Raw genomic sequence first — 12,398 nt, forward strand, 5'->3', positions numbered from 1 at the left:
TCAGTCACCATTCACTTTCATTGTATGGACATAAGATGCAATGAAAGTGAATGGTGACAGAGGCTAACATTTGGCCTAACATCTCCTTTTGTGCTCTACAGAAGAAAGAAAGTCTTATGGGTTTGGAATAACATGAGGGTTAGTAAATAATGACAGAATTTTCATTTTTGGGTAAACTAATCCTTTAAACCTCTCTCACTTCTGAACAGCATCTTCTGGACCAGTGTATGCAAGAGTCAGACCTTGATGCCAACAGTCCAGAGTACCATGTATGCTATGCACAAATGCTTTAATAATGACCTGAGGACATTCAAAAAAGTTGCATAAGCTGTAATGAAGTTCATTAAATGTGCTCTCAACTAAAGGTAAATTTTCAATGGTTTCGGCAGATCAAGTATGATTTCCAGTGGCTTCAGGCTCCCATACAGTTGAAGAAGTATGCTAAAACAGACAAAAACATGAACTTCCAACCACTGGCAGCTCTGAATGTAAGTCCCTTTAAATTATAATAGTATATGTTCCTGTAAGGCATCTATCTTTTCTGAAACCGCTGAGGCTGGTGTGAATGTAGACTTACATGAAAAACAATGTTTTAATAAATAATACAAAAGAGATAGAATTTTTAAGAGCAAATAGTGGGGTGGGGGACTCTAAAGTCATAGTTTAAAAAGTTTCAGAACATAGTCTGAAAGTGGTTTTTTGTGTGTGTGTTTGTGTGGAATTTGTTTTACTAAATGTTTCCCAAGAACTGCAGAAAATAAGCTATACCTACACAAACCCATGTAGCTCATGTTTACTTACAGTACACTGTATATTAGCAGCTGCTTATTTGACAAATATGCAAAGTACTGTAAAATACACTGCTGATATACTGTATTTCTTTAAAATATATATTTTTAAAGACTTCTACAAAGATCGGATACATTTTACTTCCTAAAATGTTGTTTGACTGAATCATCATGATCTTTGTGTCTCACTAGGGGATGGTGCAGTACAACCGACTGGATCTTCTCACTCACCCCGTGAGCCAAAAATACCTGGAGATGAAGTGGTATGTTAATGAGGCACTACTGAACTCTTTTATATAGAGCCTACTTTCACTACAGTCCTAGTCATAATTAAATAATTAACTATGTTATAGAAAACTTTAAATGAGGCGTGCTAACAGAGGTGGGTAGAGTAGCCAAAAACTGTACTCAAGTAAAAGTACAATTGCTTAAAAAAAATAAATTATTACTCAAGTAGAAGTAAAAGTACTAACATAAATAATTACTTGAGTAAGAGTAAGAAAGTATCCAATTAAAAGAGTACTCAAGTAGTGAGTAACTCGTTACTTTCACAAATGGCATAATGGATGTTAACTCCCCTATATATTCCATTACATAATACACATTTAACATGTATTACAGAATTATTATTATTATTAATGGAAATTCTGTAATCATTCACCATCATGTTGTTCCAAACCCAAATGACTTTCTTTCTTCCATGCAACACAATAAGGAGATATTAGACAGAATGTTTGCCTGAGTCACTATTTACTTTCAGTGAATGTTTCTTTTCTCCATATTTTGAAAGTGAATGGTGACCAAGACTGTCAGTCCCTAACATTCTGTCTAACATATTTTGTGTTCCACATAATACAAAGGGTCACATGGGTTTGGAACAACATGAGGGTAGGGAAACGATGACAGAATATTAAATTATGGCTGAGCTATCACTTTAAAGGTATAGGTCACCCAAAAATGAAAATTCTCTCATCAATTACTCACCCTCATGCCATCCCAGATATGCATGACTTCCTTTTTTCTGCAGAACACAAATTAAGATTTAGAAGAATATTTTAGCTCTGTAGGCCAAAATATTGATGGTCCAAAAAGCACATAAAGGCAGCATAAAAATAATCCATAGACTCCAGTAGTTAAATCCATATCTTCAGAAGTGATATGATAGGTGTGGGTGAGAAACAGATCGATATTTGTTTTTTGCTAGACATTCTTCTCCCTGAAGAATGTGAATCACCAAAAACACAACAAGAAGAATGTAAAGTTGATCTGTTCTCTGTTGCTCATCCATACCTATCACATCGCTTCTGAAGATATTGATTTAACCACTGGAGTCTTATGGATTACTTTTATGCTGATTTATGTGATTTTGTTTAGCTTTAAAATGTTGCCACCCATTCATTTGCATAGAATGGACCTACAGACCTGAGAAATTCTTCTAAAAATCTTCATTTGAGTTCAGCAGACGAAAGAAAGTCTGGCAGATCTGGGATGGCATGAGGGTGAGTAAATAATGAGAATTTTAATTTTTGGGTGAACTATTCCTTTAAGGGCTCTTGCAGATCTGGAAGAATTTGTCAATAAGAAGAGAGGTTTGGAATCACATCTAGTAATTATTACGGTGAAAACATGAAAATGTCCCACAAAGACATTATATATAATGCTGAATTATAAACCAAAGCAAGATCATGTTTTATTAATGCCTACTTTCGTTATTTCATAGCTTTTAAAATACTGCGTGGATTCTTATTTCAGTGTAGTTACAGTTTTCAGTGTCTAAAGAATTTAGATCATTAGTTCTGTACAGCAGTACTGCCGCTCTCTAAATGCAGAGTACGCAGCCTGCGTAGGGCACCAACCCCAGCCACGGAACACTCGCTGTGTCTGAAATCACCCCCTATCCACTACATAGTGCACTATTTCGAGTGTCCGCCATTTTGTAGGAGTGTCTGAATTCTGAGAGAGCCACTCGTTCCCTACTTTTGTTCACTCATTCTTACCCACAATGCACTCTTATTTCGAGTGTTCATTTGATGTACACTCGACAATGGTTAATTGCCCACAATCCACCACGGGGAAGATGTACCAGCTGGGAGTTTACTGCTTCCTTCACTCCTGCAATGTTTTATTTCATGCTTAATGTATTAAATTACTTTTTGACAAATCATTACTTGATTAAAATAACATAATAACATATAGAGGCAAAACATAGAGATACATTTTAAAATGTACTCTTTATTTGATAAAATGTGTTTACTCTTTATTTTAACATACGGCATATATTAAAAATGACAAACAGAATGAAGATTTATTGTATTAATATATTATTTAATAAGAATAACAAGTAAGGCCCAAGTATTTTAAATGTTCATATGTGACATTGTTTCTGTGACAGTCCCAGAGCTCCAATGCGTATACGTCAGCGTCCGAATTCACTCGCTCATTTCGTTCACTCACTGCTGAGATATAGTGCACTCATTTATAGGAAATAGTAAATGAGTGATCGATTTCAGACACAGCCACTCTCTTCACCATATGATTGCCTTGCGCCTGCATATCTCTCACACGTGTGCCTTGCGCCCCTCACTGTGCAAGCGCAGAAATGCTGTCTGTTCCTGCTCCAGTTGTCAATCATGTGAATGGCAGAGCAAAAGGCATTTACACTTAACTTGGATGTTTACATGGATTTATACAGTTAATCCGCCCGAAGTAGCTGCGATAGTTTCCAGTACCCCTACGAGGGCACAGGGTAAATGCGTAAATACTGCTCATGACATGCAGGACGCGGGACAAAGCGCACTGATATATTGCTGCACTGATTTAAAAATGTACACTTAAAAACTGATGTCATAAGAGCCCATTTAAATTATCACCCTGAAAATGACCATCACATTACACAGAAAAGCCCATGTTATCATTAGAGCCAAAACTTACCTCGACGTGCTGCCTTAAGTTGAAGCTGTGATTTTAATCTTGAAATATCCGCTTGACTTGGTGTTAAATGAAGGCATTGCATGATGAAACTATTCTTTTTTCACTGTGCAGAGTGAAGAAAGTGTTTCACTTTGAAGAGCTTGATGCTGCAGCCTAGATGACTTGAGTGACAGTCTGCGATAGCGCGCACAGTTGTGTGAACTTTCGCTCTCATAAAAGCCCATTTAATAATCTCTCAATATATTACACATTAACTAAAATTAAACCCAGTAATGTAATGACAGGAACGCTGCCCTTTGTAAAGAACTAAAAGTAAAACAATTTCATTCGAAATTTACTTGTGTGAGAGTAAAAAGTACCCACTTTTAAACCTACTCTAAAAGTAATTTTTTCCCCCAAAAAGTTACTCAAGTAAATGTAACAGAGTAAATGTAGCGCATTACTACCCACCTCTGCGTGCAAATCATCTTGGCCTATGTGAAGGTATAAGACACTGCAATGCATATCACTTATGTGCATCTGGTTGAAATAGCAGTTTTGGTTTTTGACCAGTTTACATAAAAGGTTGTTTCTAGGGGTTATTTTTTCGTAAAAACTAACAGACTAAACTAAAAAAAATTCTTTTTATTTTTATTATATAAAGGTCTTGGAAACTTTTTACCATGCCTTCACCATTTATTTTTGCTATCTTCTTCTTCTTCTTCTTCTTATTATTATTATTATACTTTTTTCATAGACATAGTCTTTCTTTTAACAACTATGACAATCTAAACAAATACTGAAATAATCATAAACCATTTCACCAGTTTAAAATTAAGTTGTATTTGTTAAACTCAGTTATCACAATAGTTAACATGAACTAATTTTAACAATAGTTTAACAATGAAGATTACTTGTACAGTATTTATTAATTTTGGTTAAAGGGATGGTTTTCCCAAAATTTAAAATTCTCTCCATCCCAGATGTGTATGACTTTCTTCTGCTCAACACAAATTAATATTTAAGAATGTTCAGCTCTGTAAGTCCTTACAGTGCAAGTGAATGGTGGTTAAATCTTTGTAGCTCCAAAAAGCTAATTAATGCAACATAAAAGTAATCCATATGACTCCAGTGGTTAAATCCATGTCTTCTTAAGTGATATGATAGGTGTGGGTGAGAAACAGATCAATAGTCCTTTTTTTAATATAAAGCATCCTCCCTACCCAGTAGGTAGCAATATGCATGAAGATTGCAAATCGCCAAAAACAAGAAGAAGAATGTGAAAGTGGAGATTGATTGTAAAAAAATAAAATCTACTAAAAAAGACTTCAATATTGATCTGTGTCTCACCCACACCTATCATATAATTTCAGAAGATATGGATTAATCCACTGGAGTTGTATGGCTTAATTTTATACTGCCTTTATGTGCTTTTTGGAGCTTCAGTGTTTTGGCCACCTTTCACTTGCATTGTATGGCCCAGCAGAGCTGAGATATTCTTCAAAAAATCTTTCTTTGTGTTCTGCAGAAGAAAGAAAGTCATACATGAGTAAATGATGAGAAAATTTTCATTTTTGGGTGAACTTTCCCTTTAGTGTTAATTTATAAATATACAAATATTTTTTTAAACATAAGTAATTATGAATGGACATTTTAATTAATTAACATTAACCAAGATTACAATGCTGAAAACAAATTCATTTTCCAACATGTTTTCATACCTAATGCATTAACTACTGTTGAAGAAGAGAACCTTTTTCACACTCCTGGTTTTGGAACGCGAATTAAACATTTGCAGGGTAAACTTCTACAGCGGTGAATGGAAGACAACAGTAAATATTATTTTCACTTACCCATTTGCTTGAAGAGCAAAAGAAAAAATCCAATCTTACGTTTCATTGACTTTCCAGAAGAGGAAAACATAGAGAGAGGTAGATTAAGACAGTCAGATCAGAGAAGTTGCCAAATTTACTGTCACTCTTTCAGCAGCTGTAATATAAACCCCTCGCAGCTGTAGTTATTCGTTTTTTAAAACTAATTCCAGGGTAATATGACACAAATCATAATGTTATAAATTTACACTCAATATTTAAAAAAATTATAATTTTTGCAAGATTTACGCTGCTAAATAAGGCGGAAACATGTCATCACAATCTGTGAAAAAGGTCTATTGTAAAGTGTTACCAATATTTATGGTGTACAAATTATTTCTGATCGCAAATTTGAACACAAATTATGACTCTCCTTCAGTTGTGGCATCATCACAAAATTGTTGGACATTGTTAGCCAACAAATAAAATACATTTGTAAGAGTGTGCAAAGTAGGTTTGTAATAAAGTTTATTTTCTTACACTCCACTGGGCCAAAAGTGCCCATAGTGAAGAAACACCTGAAAACACACCACTGAATATCCTGATTCTGTTCCATTTTACTCTGACAGGAAGGCATATGGAAGCAAGGTTCATTTGCTCAACCTGGCTGTCTACCTGCTTGGCTTGCTGCCCCTCACGTACCTCATCCTCAATCTGAGACCGAGCCAGGACATTTCCACCAATGGCACATCTGTCATCATGGTGCCTGTATCTTTCAGAGAGGTAGACAGCCTCTATTCAAAACTCTCTGGAGTCTTGTAGGGAAGAAATGTGTTGAAAGAGTGCAAAAGACTTTCAGTGAACACAATGTAGAGACTGATTCCTGTGTTTCGTGGAACAAATGACAGCTGGAGATGTTTATCAGTGGCGAGTAGGAAATGGAGAAAGACAATAGTGTAGTTGAATTTAAATGGCAATCAGACTAATCTTAATTACTTTTCCGTGTCACACCATGTCATAAATGCTAAAAAGAAAGGAACAATAAGGAAAATTGCATGACCCTTTTTGAATTGAAAATACTTTATGTCATGGTATGCATATCTGACAGTTTAATCAACAGCTGGCTTCTAAATGTGGTACTACACTTTAACTGTGTCAAACACATGGGAGGGATTGGTGTTACTTAAAGCACACAGATGATGTCATGTCTTTGCCATTATCTATCTCAGGTCTTATTTGTCACTATGTGGTGGGTCAGAATAACCCATGGTTCTTGTTTACATGTTGACCTAATCTATTATATATTGACAAGCTAATTATTTTTGCTATCATTCATAATCACATTTATAATCACTCTCACATTTGCATTCTCTTGGTTATAACCTTGTACGTGTCATATTACTTAATTTATTAAGTGTAATTTTGACTGAATGACATTCATTTCCTGTCTGTCACTCACTCGACATTGTGTCGTTATAGTGACACTAGGGGTTCGCGCTTGAGAGCCCCAATCACCTTTGCTTTATTCAGAAAAGGCCAATGAAAACTGACAAGTGGAATTTGCATGCCACTCTCCACCCCGGACATACGGGTATAAAAGGAGATGGCGTGCACCACTCATTCAGACTTGTTCTTCGGAGCCGAGCGCATGTGTGTGTGTGTGTGTTTGTCCCGTCACCTTATTCCTGCTGCTGGAATTTACGGCACATATCAACAGTTGCCCTCGCACGGTCGAGTGTTGTGCTTCCCCTGGGTGCTTCGGCAGCTGAGTCCACAGGTGTAAAAAAAGTATATTCCAAAAGAGTATATTTTCTCTAAAAGAGCTCGCACAAACAATTGCCGTCTTTTTAAAGATGTTCTTTTTTCCTTTGTGCTACTGGGTACGGCCGTTCCCTATCTGTCAGTCACGACATTGTGTCAATGTAATGACAATAGGGGTCGCTCTCAGGAGCCCCAAACACCTCTGATCTTTGAGAAAAGGCCAATGAGAATTGGCGAGTGGAATTTGCATGCCACTCTCCACCCCGGACATACGGGTATAAAAGGAGATGGCGTGCACCACTCATTCAGACTTGTTCTTCGGAGCCGAGCGCATGTGTGTGTGTGTGTGTTTGTCCCGTCACCTTATTCCTGCTGCTGGAATTTACGGCACATATCAACAGTTGCCCTCGCACGGTCGAGTGTTGTGCTTCCCCTGGGTGCTTCGGCAGCTGAGTCCACAGGTGTAAAAAAAGTATATTCCAAAAGAGTATATTTTCTCTAAAAGAGCTCGCACAAACAATTGCCGTCTTTTTAAAGATGTTCTTTTTTCCTTTGTGCTACTGGGTACGGCCGTTCCCTATCTGTCAGTCACGACATTGTGTCAATGTAATGACAATAGGGGTCGCTCTCAGGAGCCCCAAACACCTCTGATCTTTGAGAAAAGGCCAATGAGAATTGGCGAGTGGAATTTGCATGCCACTCCCCCGGACATACGGGTATAAAAGGAGCTGGCTCACAACCACTCATTCAGATTTTTTCTTCAGAGCTGAGCGGTTGATTCTCACACAGCTGCCGGTCCATTCACCTCTTTAAGAAGCGTATGCTGTACAGTGCATTTCAGCGGCTTTCTCTCCCTCTGCATGATCAATGCAGAGTACTCCCCTGGGCGCTTCGGCAGCCTCTAATAGAGTATATATTCTAAGAAATAAGAGTATATTTTCCTCTAAAAGAGCATGCATTGACGGACAGCGTCTTTTTAAAGATGCCTTTCCGTCTTTGTGTAATTCCTGGGTGTGGTCGATATCTCTCCATCTCTGACAGCCATGATCGCTGCCTCGCGTGCCTGGGCCATAATCACGTTGAGGCAGTGTTCGCAGATGGTTCATGTTCTCATTGCGAGAACATGACCATAGCAACGTTGCGGTCACGGCTTTCCTTTTTCTGGGGGAAAGCCACTCCAGCCACCCCCCGTGCCGGGCCTTCTACCTACGGGTATGAGGCCGGCTCGGTTGACGCTGGAGGCGATTTGGGGGCTCCAATGAGTACGGCTCCACCGGGTAATCCCCACGGACCGCCCATTCCCCAGCACACTCGTTTGCATCGGTCCAGTTCTGGGATGAGAAAGGCAGCTCGCCTCTGTGCCAGCCTAATGTCTCTTTGGAGCTCACGAGATGGATAAGGTTTCAATAGCAGCATCGGAGAGCGCATTGGCGATGCCGGACGCTGAGGACTCGACTGGGCTAGACGTTATCTCTCCCCACCGGATGGCCATGAGATCTGACTCAAGTGGCTGGGTTGCCAGCACGCTGAGGCAGCTTTCGTGGAGGGGTCATGTTCTTACTGCGAGAACATGCCCATGAGAACGTTGCGGTCGTGGCTCTCTTCCTTCTTTGTGAAGCAGAGAGCCACCGCGGCTGCTTCCCGACCTGGTCCGTCCTGCGTTGAAACTCAGGCGGCTGTGTCGGCGAGCGCTGCAGGTGATCTGGATGTGGATATGGGAGCATTTCCGCCGGCTCAATCCCCGCGGACCTCCCAGCACCCAGCATGCTCGTTCTGCCCAGTAGAGTTCACGAGAGAGGTAGGCTGTCCGCCTCAGGGTGGATTTAATATCTCGTTCAGGGCTCACGACAAGGATGAGTTATTGGTTGCAGCATCGGAGGGTGGGCTTCTGCTTTTGGAAGCAGATGAATTTTCTGAGCTCCCACTCTCGGGTGGTAGATCTCAGGATGAGGCTACCGCCTCTTTTCGTGGAAGTTACTTTTCTTTGCCCATACACGTTTTGCTGGCTTGTCCACCCTAACTACCCTCGACGGCGGAGTGGCTAAGGGATATTTCGAGCTTCCCCAGGTAGAGCGCCCCGTCGCAGTGCATTTATGCCCGCAAGGTGCAGCCACCTGGAGGAACCAACCAATACTCCCTTCCAAGGTGTGTAAGTTTTCTTCGTCACTCGTGGTCCAAGAGCGGCACCTGTGGCTCAACCTCGCGGAGATGCGTGACGCTGAGAAAGTTCGCTTTCTTGATGCGCCCATCTCCCAAGGGGGGCTCTTTGGCGACACTGTTGAGGATTTTACCCACCAGTTCTCGACAGTAAGAAGCAGACAGAGGCCATCAAACAAATCCTGCCATGGCGCGGCTCGGCCACTTATAGGCCTCCGAAATCCCACGCCCCGTCTGCCTCTCGCAAGGGCCGTCCTCCCGCGGTGGCGGCCCCGGCTCCCCCACCATCAGAGCCCATACACCGGTCTTTGAGAAGAAGATCCTCCCGCAGGAAGACGGCACCGCCTGCCCACCAGCCAGCCGCCAAGATCCCCGGACAGGCTTCGAGGCGGTCCTGAGACAGGTGACCCAGGTATGAGGCAGCTCTCATGACGACTCTAAACCAAGGGTGTGCGCACGGGCCCCACTCTCGCCCCTGGGTCAGCACAAGGTGGGTATCCCAACATTGCCGGATGCCTTCTGGGCTCCGGCACCCAAATTGTCAATAAAAGAGCAGTTTCCTCATTCCCTGGGTCATTCTCCAATGCTCAGCCCCTCCGGCCTGTATCTCGCGTTCCCTTGTTTTCCGTCGAAAGAAAGCCGACAAACAGGTAAGTACGGTGGTTTTTGGGGCCGCTCGCCCACCCCAGCCACCGGTCACCGTTGCAGGCTCACAGAGCAGCATGCCTCCCCTGGACGATCCTCCCGGTGGGGCGTCTGCTCTAACCTGCCGCGAACCACCCACACCGGGCGTGATAAATCCAATCGTCCCCCTGGTGCCATTAGCGCAAAGGCTGGAAGCCTGGTTAGCGCTTTCCAGCCCGTCACGATGGCTCATCAGAATGATCCGGCTCGGCTACGCAATCCAGTTTGCTAGATGGCCACCCAGGTTCAGTGGTGTCCTCTCCACCGCTGTGCGAGGCAAGGATGCCTCAGTCCTTCAGGCGGAGGTCACCACCCTTCTGGTGAAGGGAGCGATAGAACTCGTCCCCTTAGCCGAGTTGCACAAGGGCTTTTACAGCCCTTATTTTATCGTGCCCGGGGGGGGGGGGGGGTTTGCACCCAATCCTAGATCTGTGTGCCTTGAACAGAGCCTTACATAGGCTTCCGTTCAAGATGTTGACACAGAAGCGCATCCTGACGTCTGTACGACCTGAAGAATGCGTACTTTCACGTATCAATCCTTCCTCGACACAGACCCTTTCTTTGGTTTGCCTTTGAGGGATGAGCATACCAGTACAAGGTCCTCCATTTCGATCTGTCCCTGTCTCCACGTGTCTTTTCCAAAGTCGCAGAGGCTGCCCTGGCCCCTCTGAGGGAGAGGGCATTCGCATTCTCAATTATCTCGACGACTGGCTGATCCTAGCTCACTCGCGAGATCTACTGTGTGTGCACAGGGACCTTGTGCTTCGGCACCTTGACCGACTGGGGCTTCAGGTCAGCTGGGAAAAGAGCAAGCTCTCCCCGGCACAGAGCATCTCTTTTCTTGGTATGGAGTTGGACTCGGTCACCCTGATGGCACGCCTAATGAACAAGTGTGCACAGTCAGTGCTGGCCTGCCTGAAAACCTTCCCAGTGAAACAATTTCAGAGGCTCCTGGGGCATATGGCATCCTCGGCGGCGGTACTCCCCCTCGGGTTGATGCATATGAGACCGCTCCAGCACTGGCTACAGACTCGAGTCCCAGGGTGGGCATGGTGCCACGGCACCCAGCACGTGACTATCAAGCCTCGGTGCCGTCAAACGTTCAGTCCTTGGACAGACCTGGCATTTCTACAGGCAGGGGTTCCATTAGAGCAGGTCTCAAGGCGCGTCATGGTCACGACAGATGCCTCGAATTTGGGCTGGGGTGCTGTGTGCAGCGGGCAGGCAGTATTGCTGGCCCTGTGGAGGCTCGGCCATTCATTCAGGGCAAGCACGTGTTGATCCGGTGGACAACATAGCAACTGTGGCGTACATAATCCGCCAGGGCGGGGTACACTCACGTTGCATGTCGCAACTCGCCCGCCGCCTCTCAGCAGACGTTGAAGTCTCTGCCAGCCACTCACCTCCCAGGTGTCCTCAACCATGCAGCGGACACGCTCTCACAGCAGGTAATGCTCCGTGGAGAGTGGAAACTCCACCCCCGCGCAGTTCAGCAGATTTGGGAGAGATTCAGAGAGGCGCAGGTGGACCTGTTTGCCTCTCGAGAGTCCCTTTGGTACTCCCTGTCCGAGGCTCCCCTCGGCACGGATGCCTTGGCGCACAGCTGGCCTCGGGGGCTGTGCAAGTACACGTTTCCCCCAGTGAGCCTCATTGCACATGCACAATGCGCATCTATCTGTCTGCTTTGGAGGGCAGCAGAAGGGGAAAGCTGTCTCCAAACAGAGGTTGTCCCATTGGATTGTGGATGTCATTTCTCTGGCTTACCAATCACATGACCTTCTGTGCCCTTTGGCAGTCCAAGCGCACTCCACCAGAGGTGTTGTGTACTCCTGGGCACTGGCAAGGGGTGCCTCTCTAGCAGACATATGCAGAGCAGCGGGTTGGGCCACACCCAATAACTTTGCGAGGTTCTACAACCTACGCACAGAACCGGTTTCAACCCAAGTGTTACGGGGTAACAAAAGGTAGGCCGGGCGGCCGGTCGGGTGTATTGCTTGCATTGCACCTTTCCTATTTTGAGGTGAGAATGTGCGCTATCTTGTCCACAACAGTTCCCCGTAACTGGTGAACAATGGACGCCTCTTTAATTCCTTAAGCACTATTCGGTGGCGAACTCAGCGGAGGAGTGACGCCACCAGGCCCAGTACTCGTGGTATGCCCCTTTTCAGGTGAGCTCATGTACTTGGGCTCAGTGCTCCATACGTGGTGATTCCCCCCTCGGTAATCCCATATGATGCGTTTCCACTGTTCGGTTTCCTCCCAGGTGAACCCTGTGTTTCCCCTTGTC

The 12,398-nt window shown here is 43.8% G+C and overlaps 1 protein-coding gene across 1 annotated transcript in view; it reads left to right on the top strand.

The window, feature by feature from the left end:
- LOC127434296 (transient receptor potential cation channel subfamily A member 1-like) overlaps positions 1 to 12,398 on the top strand; it is a 54,446-nt gene that overhangs the window by 34,867 nt on the left and 7,181 nt on the right. The window contains exons 16-19 of the mRNA XM_051686933.1: positions 210 to 269; positions 390 to 488; positions 981 to 1,051; positions 6,139 to 6,292. Coding sequence (XP_051542893.1) covers positions 210 to 269; positions 390 to 488; positions 981 to 1,051; positions 6,139 to 6,292 — 384 coding nt within the window. The remainder of the gene's footprint in view (positions 1 to 209; positions 270 to 389; positions 489 to 980; positions 1,052 to 6,138; positions 6,293 to 12,398) is intronic.

The sequence above is a fragment of the Myxocyprinus asiaticus genome, chromosome 44 (genome assembly GCF_019703515.2).
Source record: "Myxocyprinus asiaticus isolate MX2 ecotype Aquarium Trade chromosome 44, UBuf_Myxa_2, whole genome shotgun sequence".
NCBI classification, from domain to species: Eukaryota; Metazoa; Chordata; class Actinopteri; order Cypriniformes; family Catostomidae; genus Myxocyprinus; species Myxocyprinus asiaticus.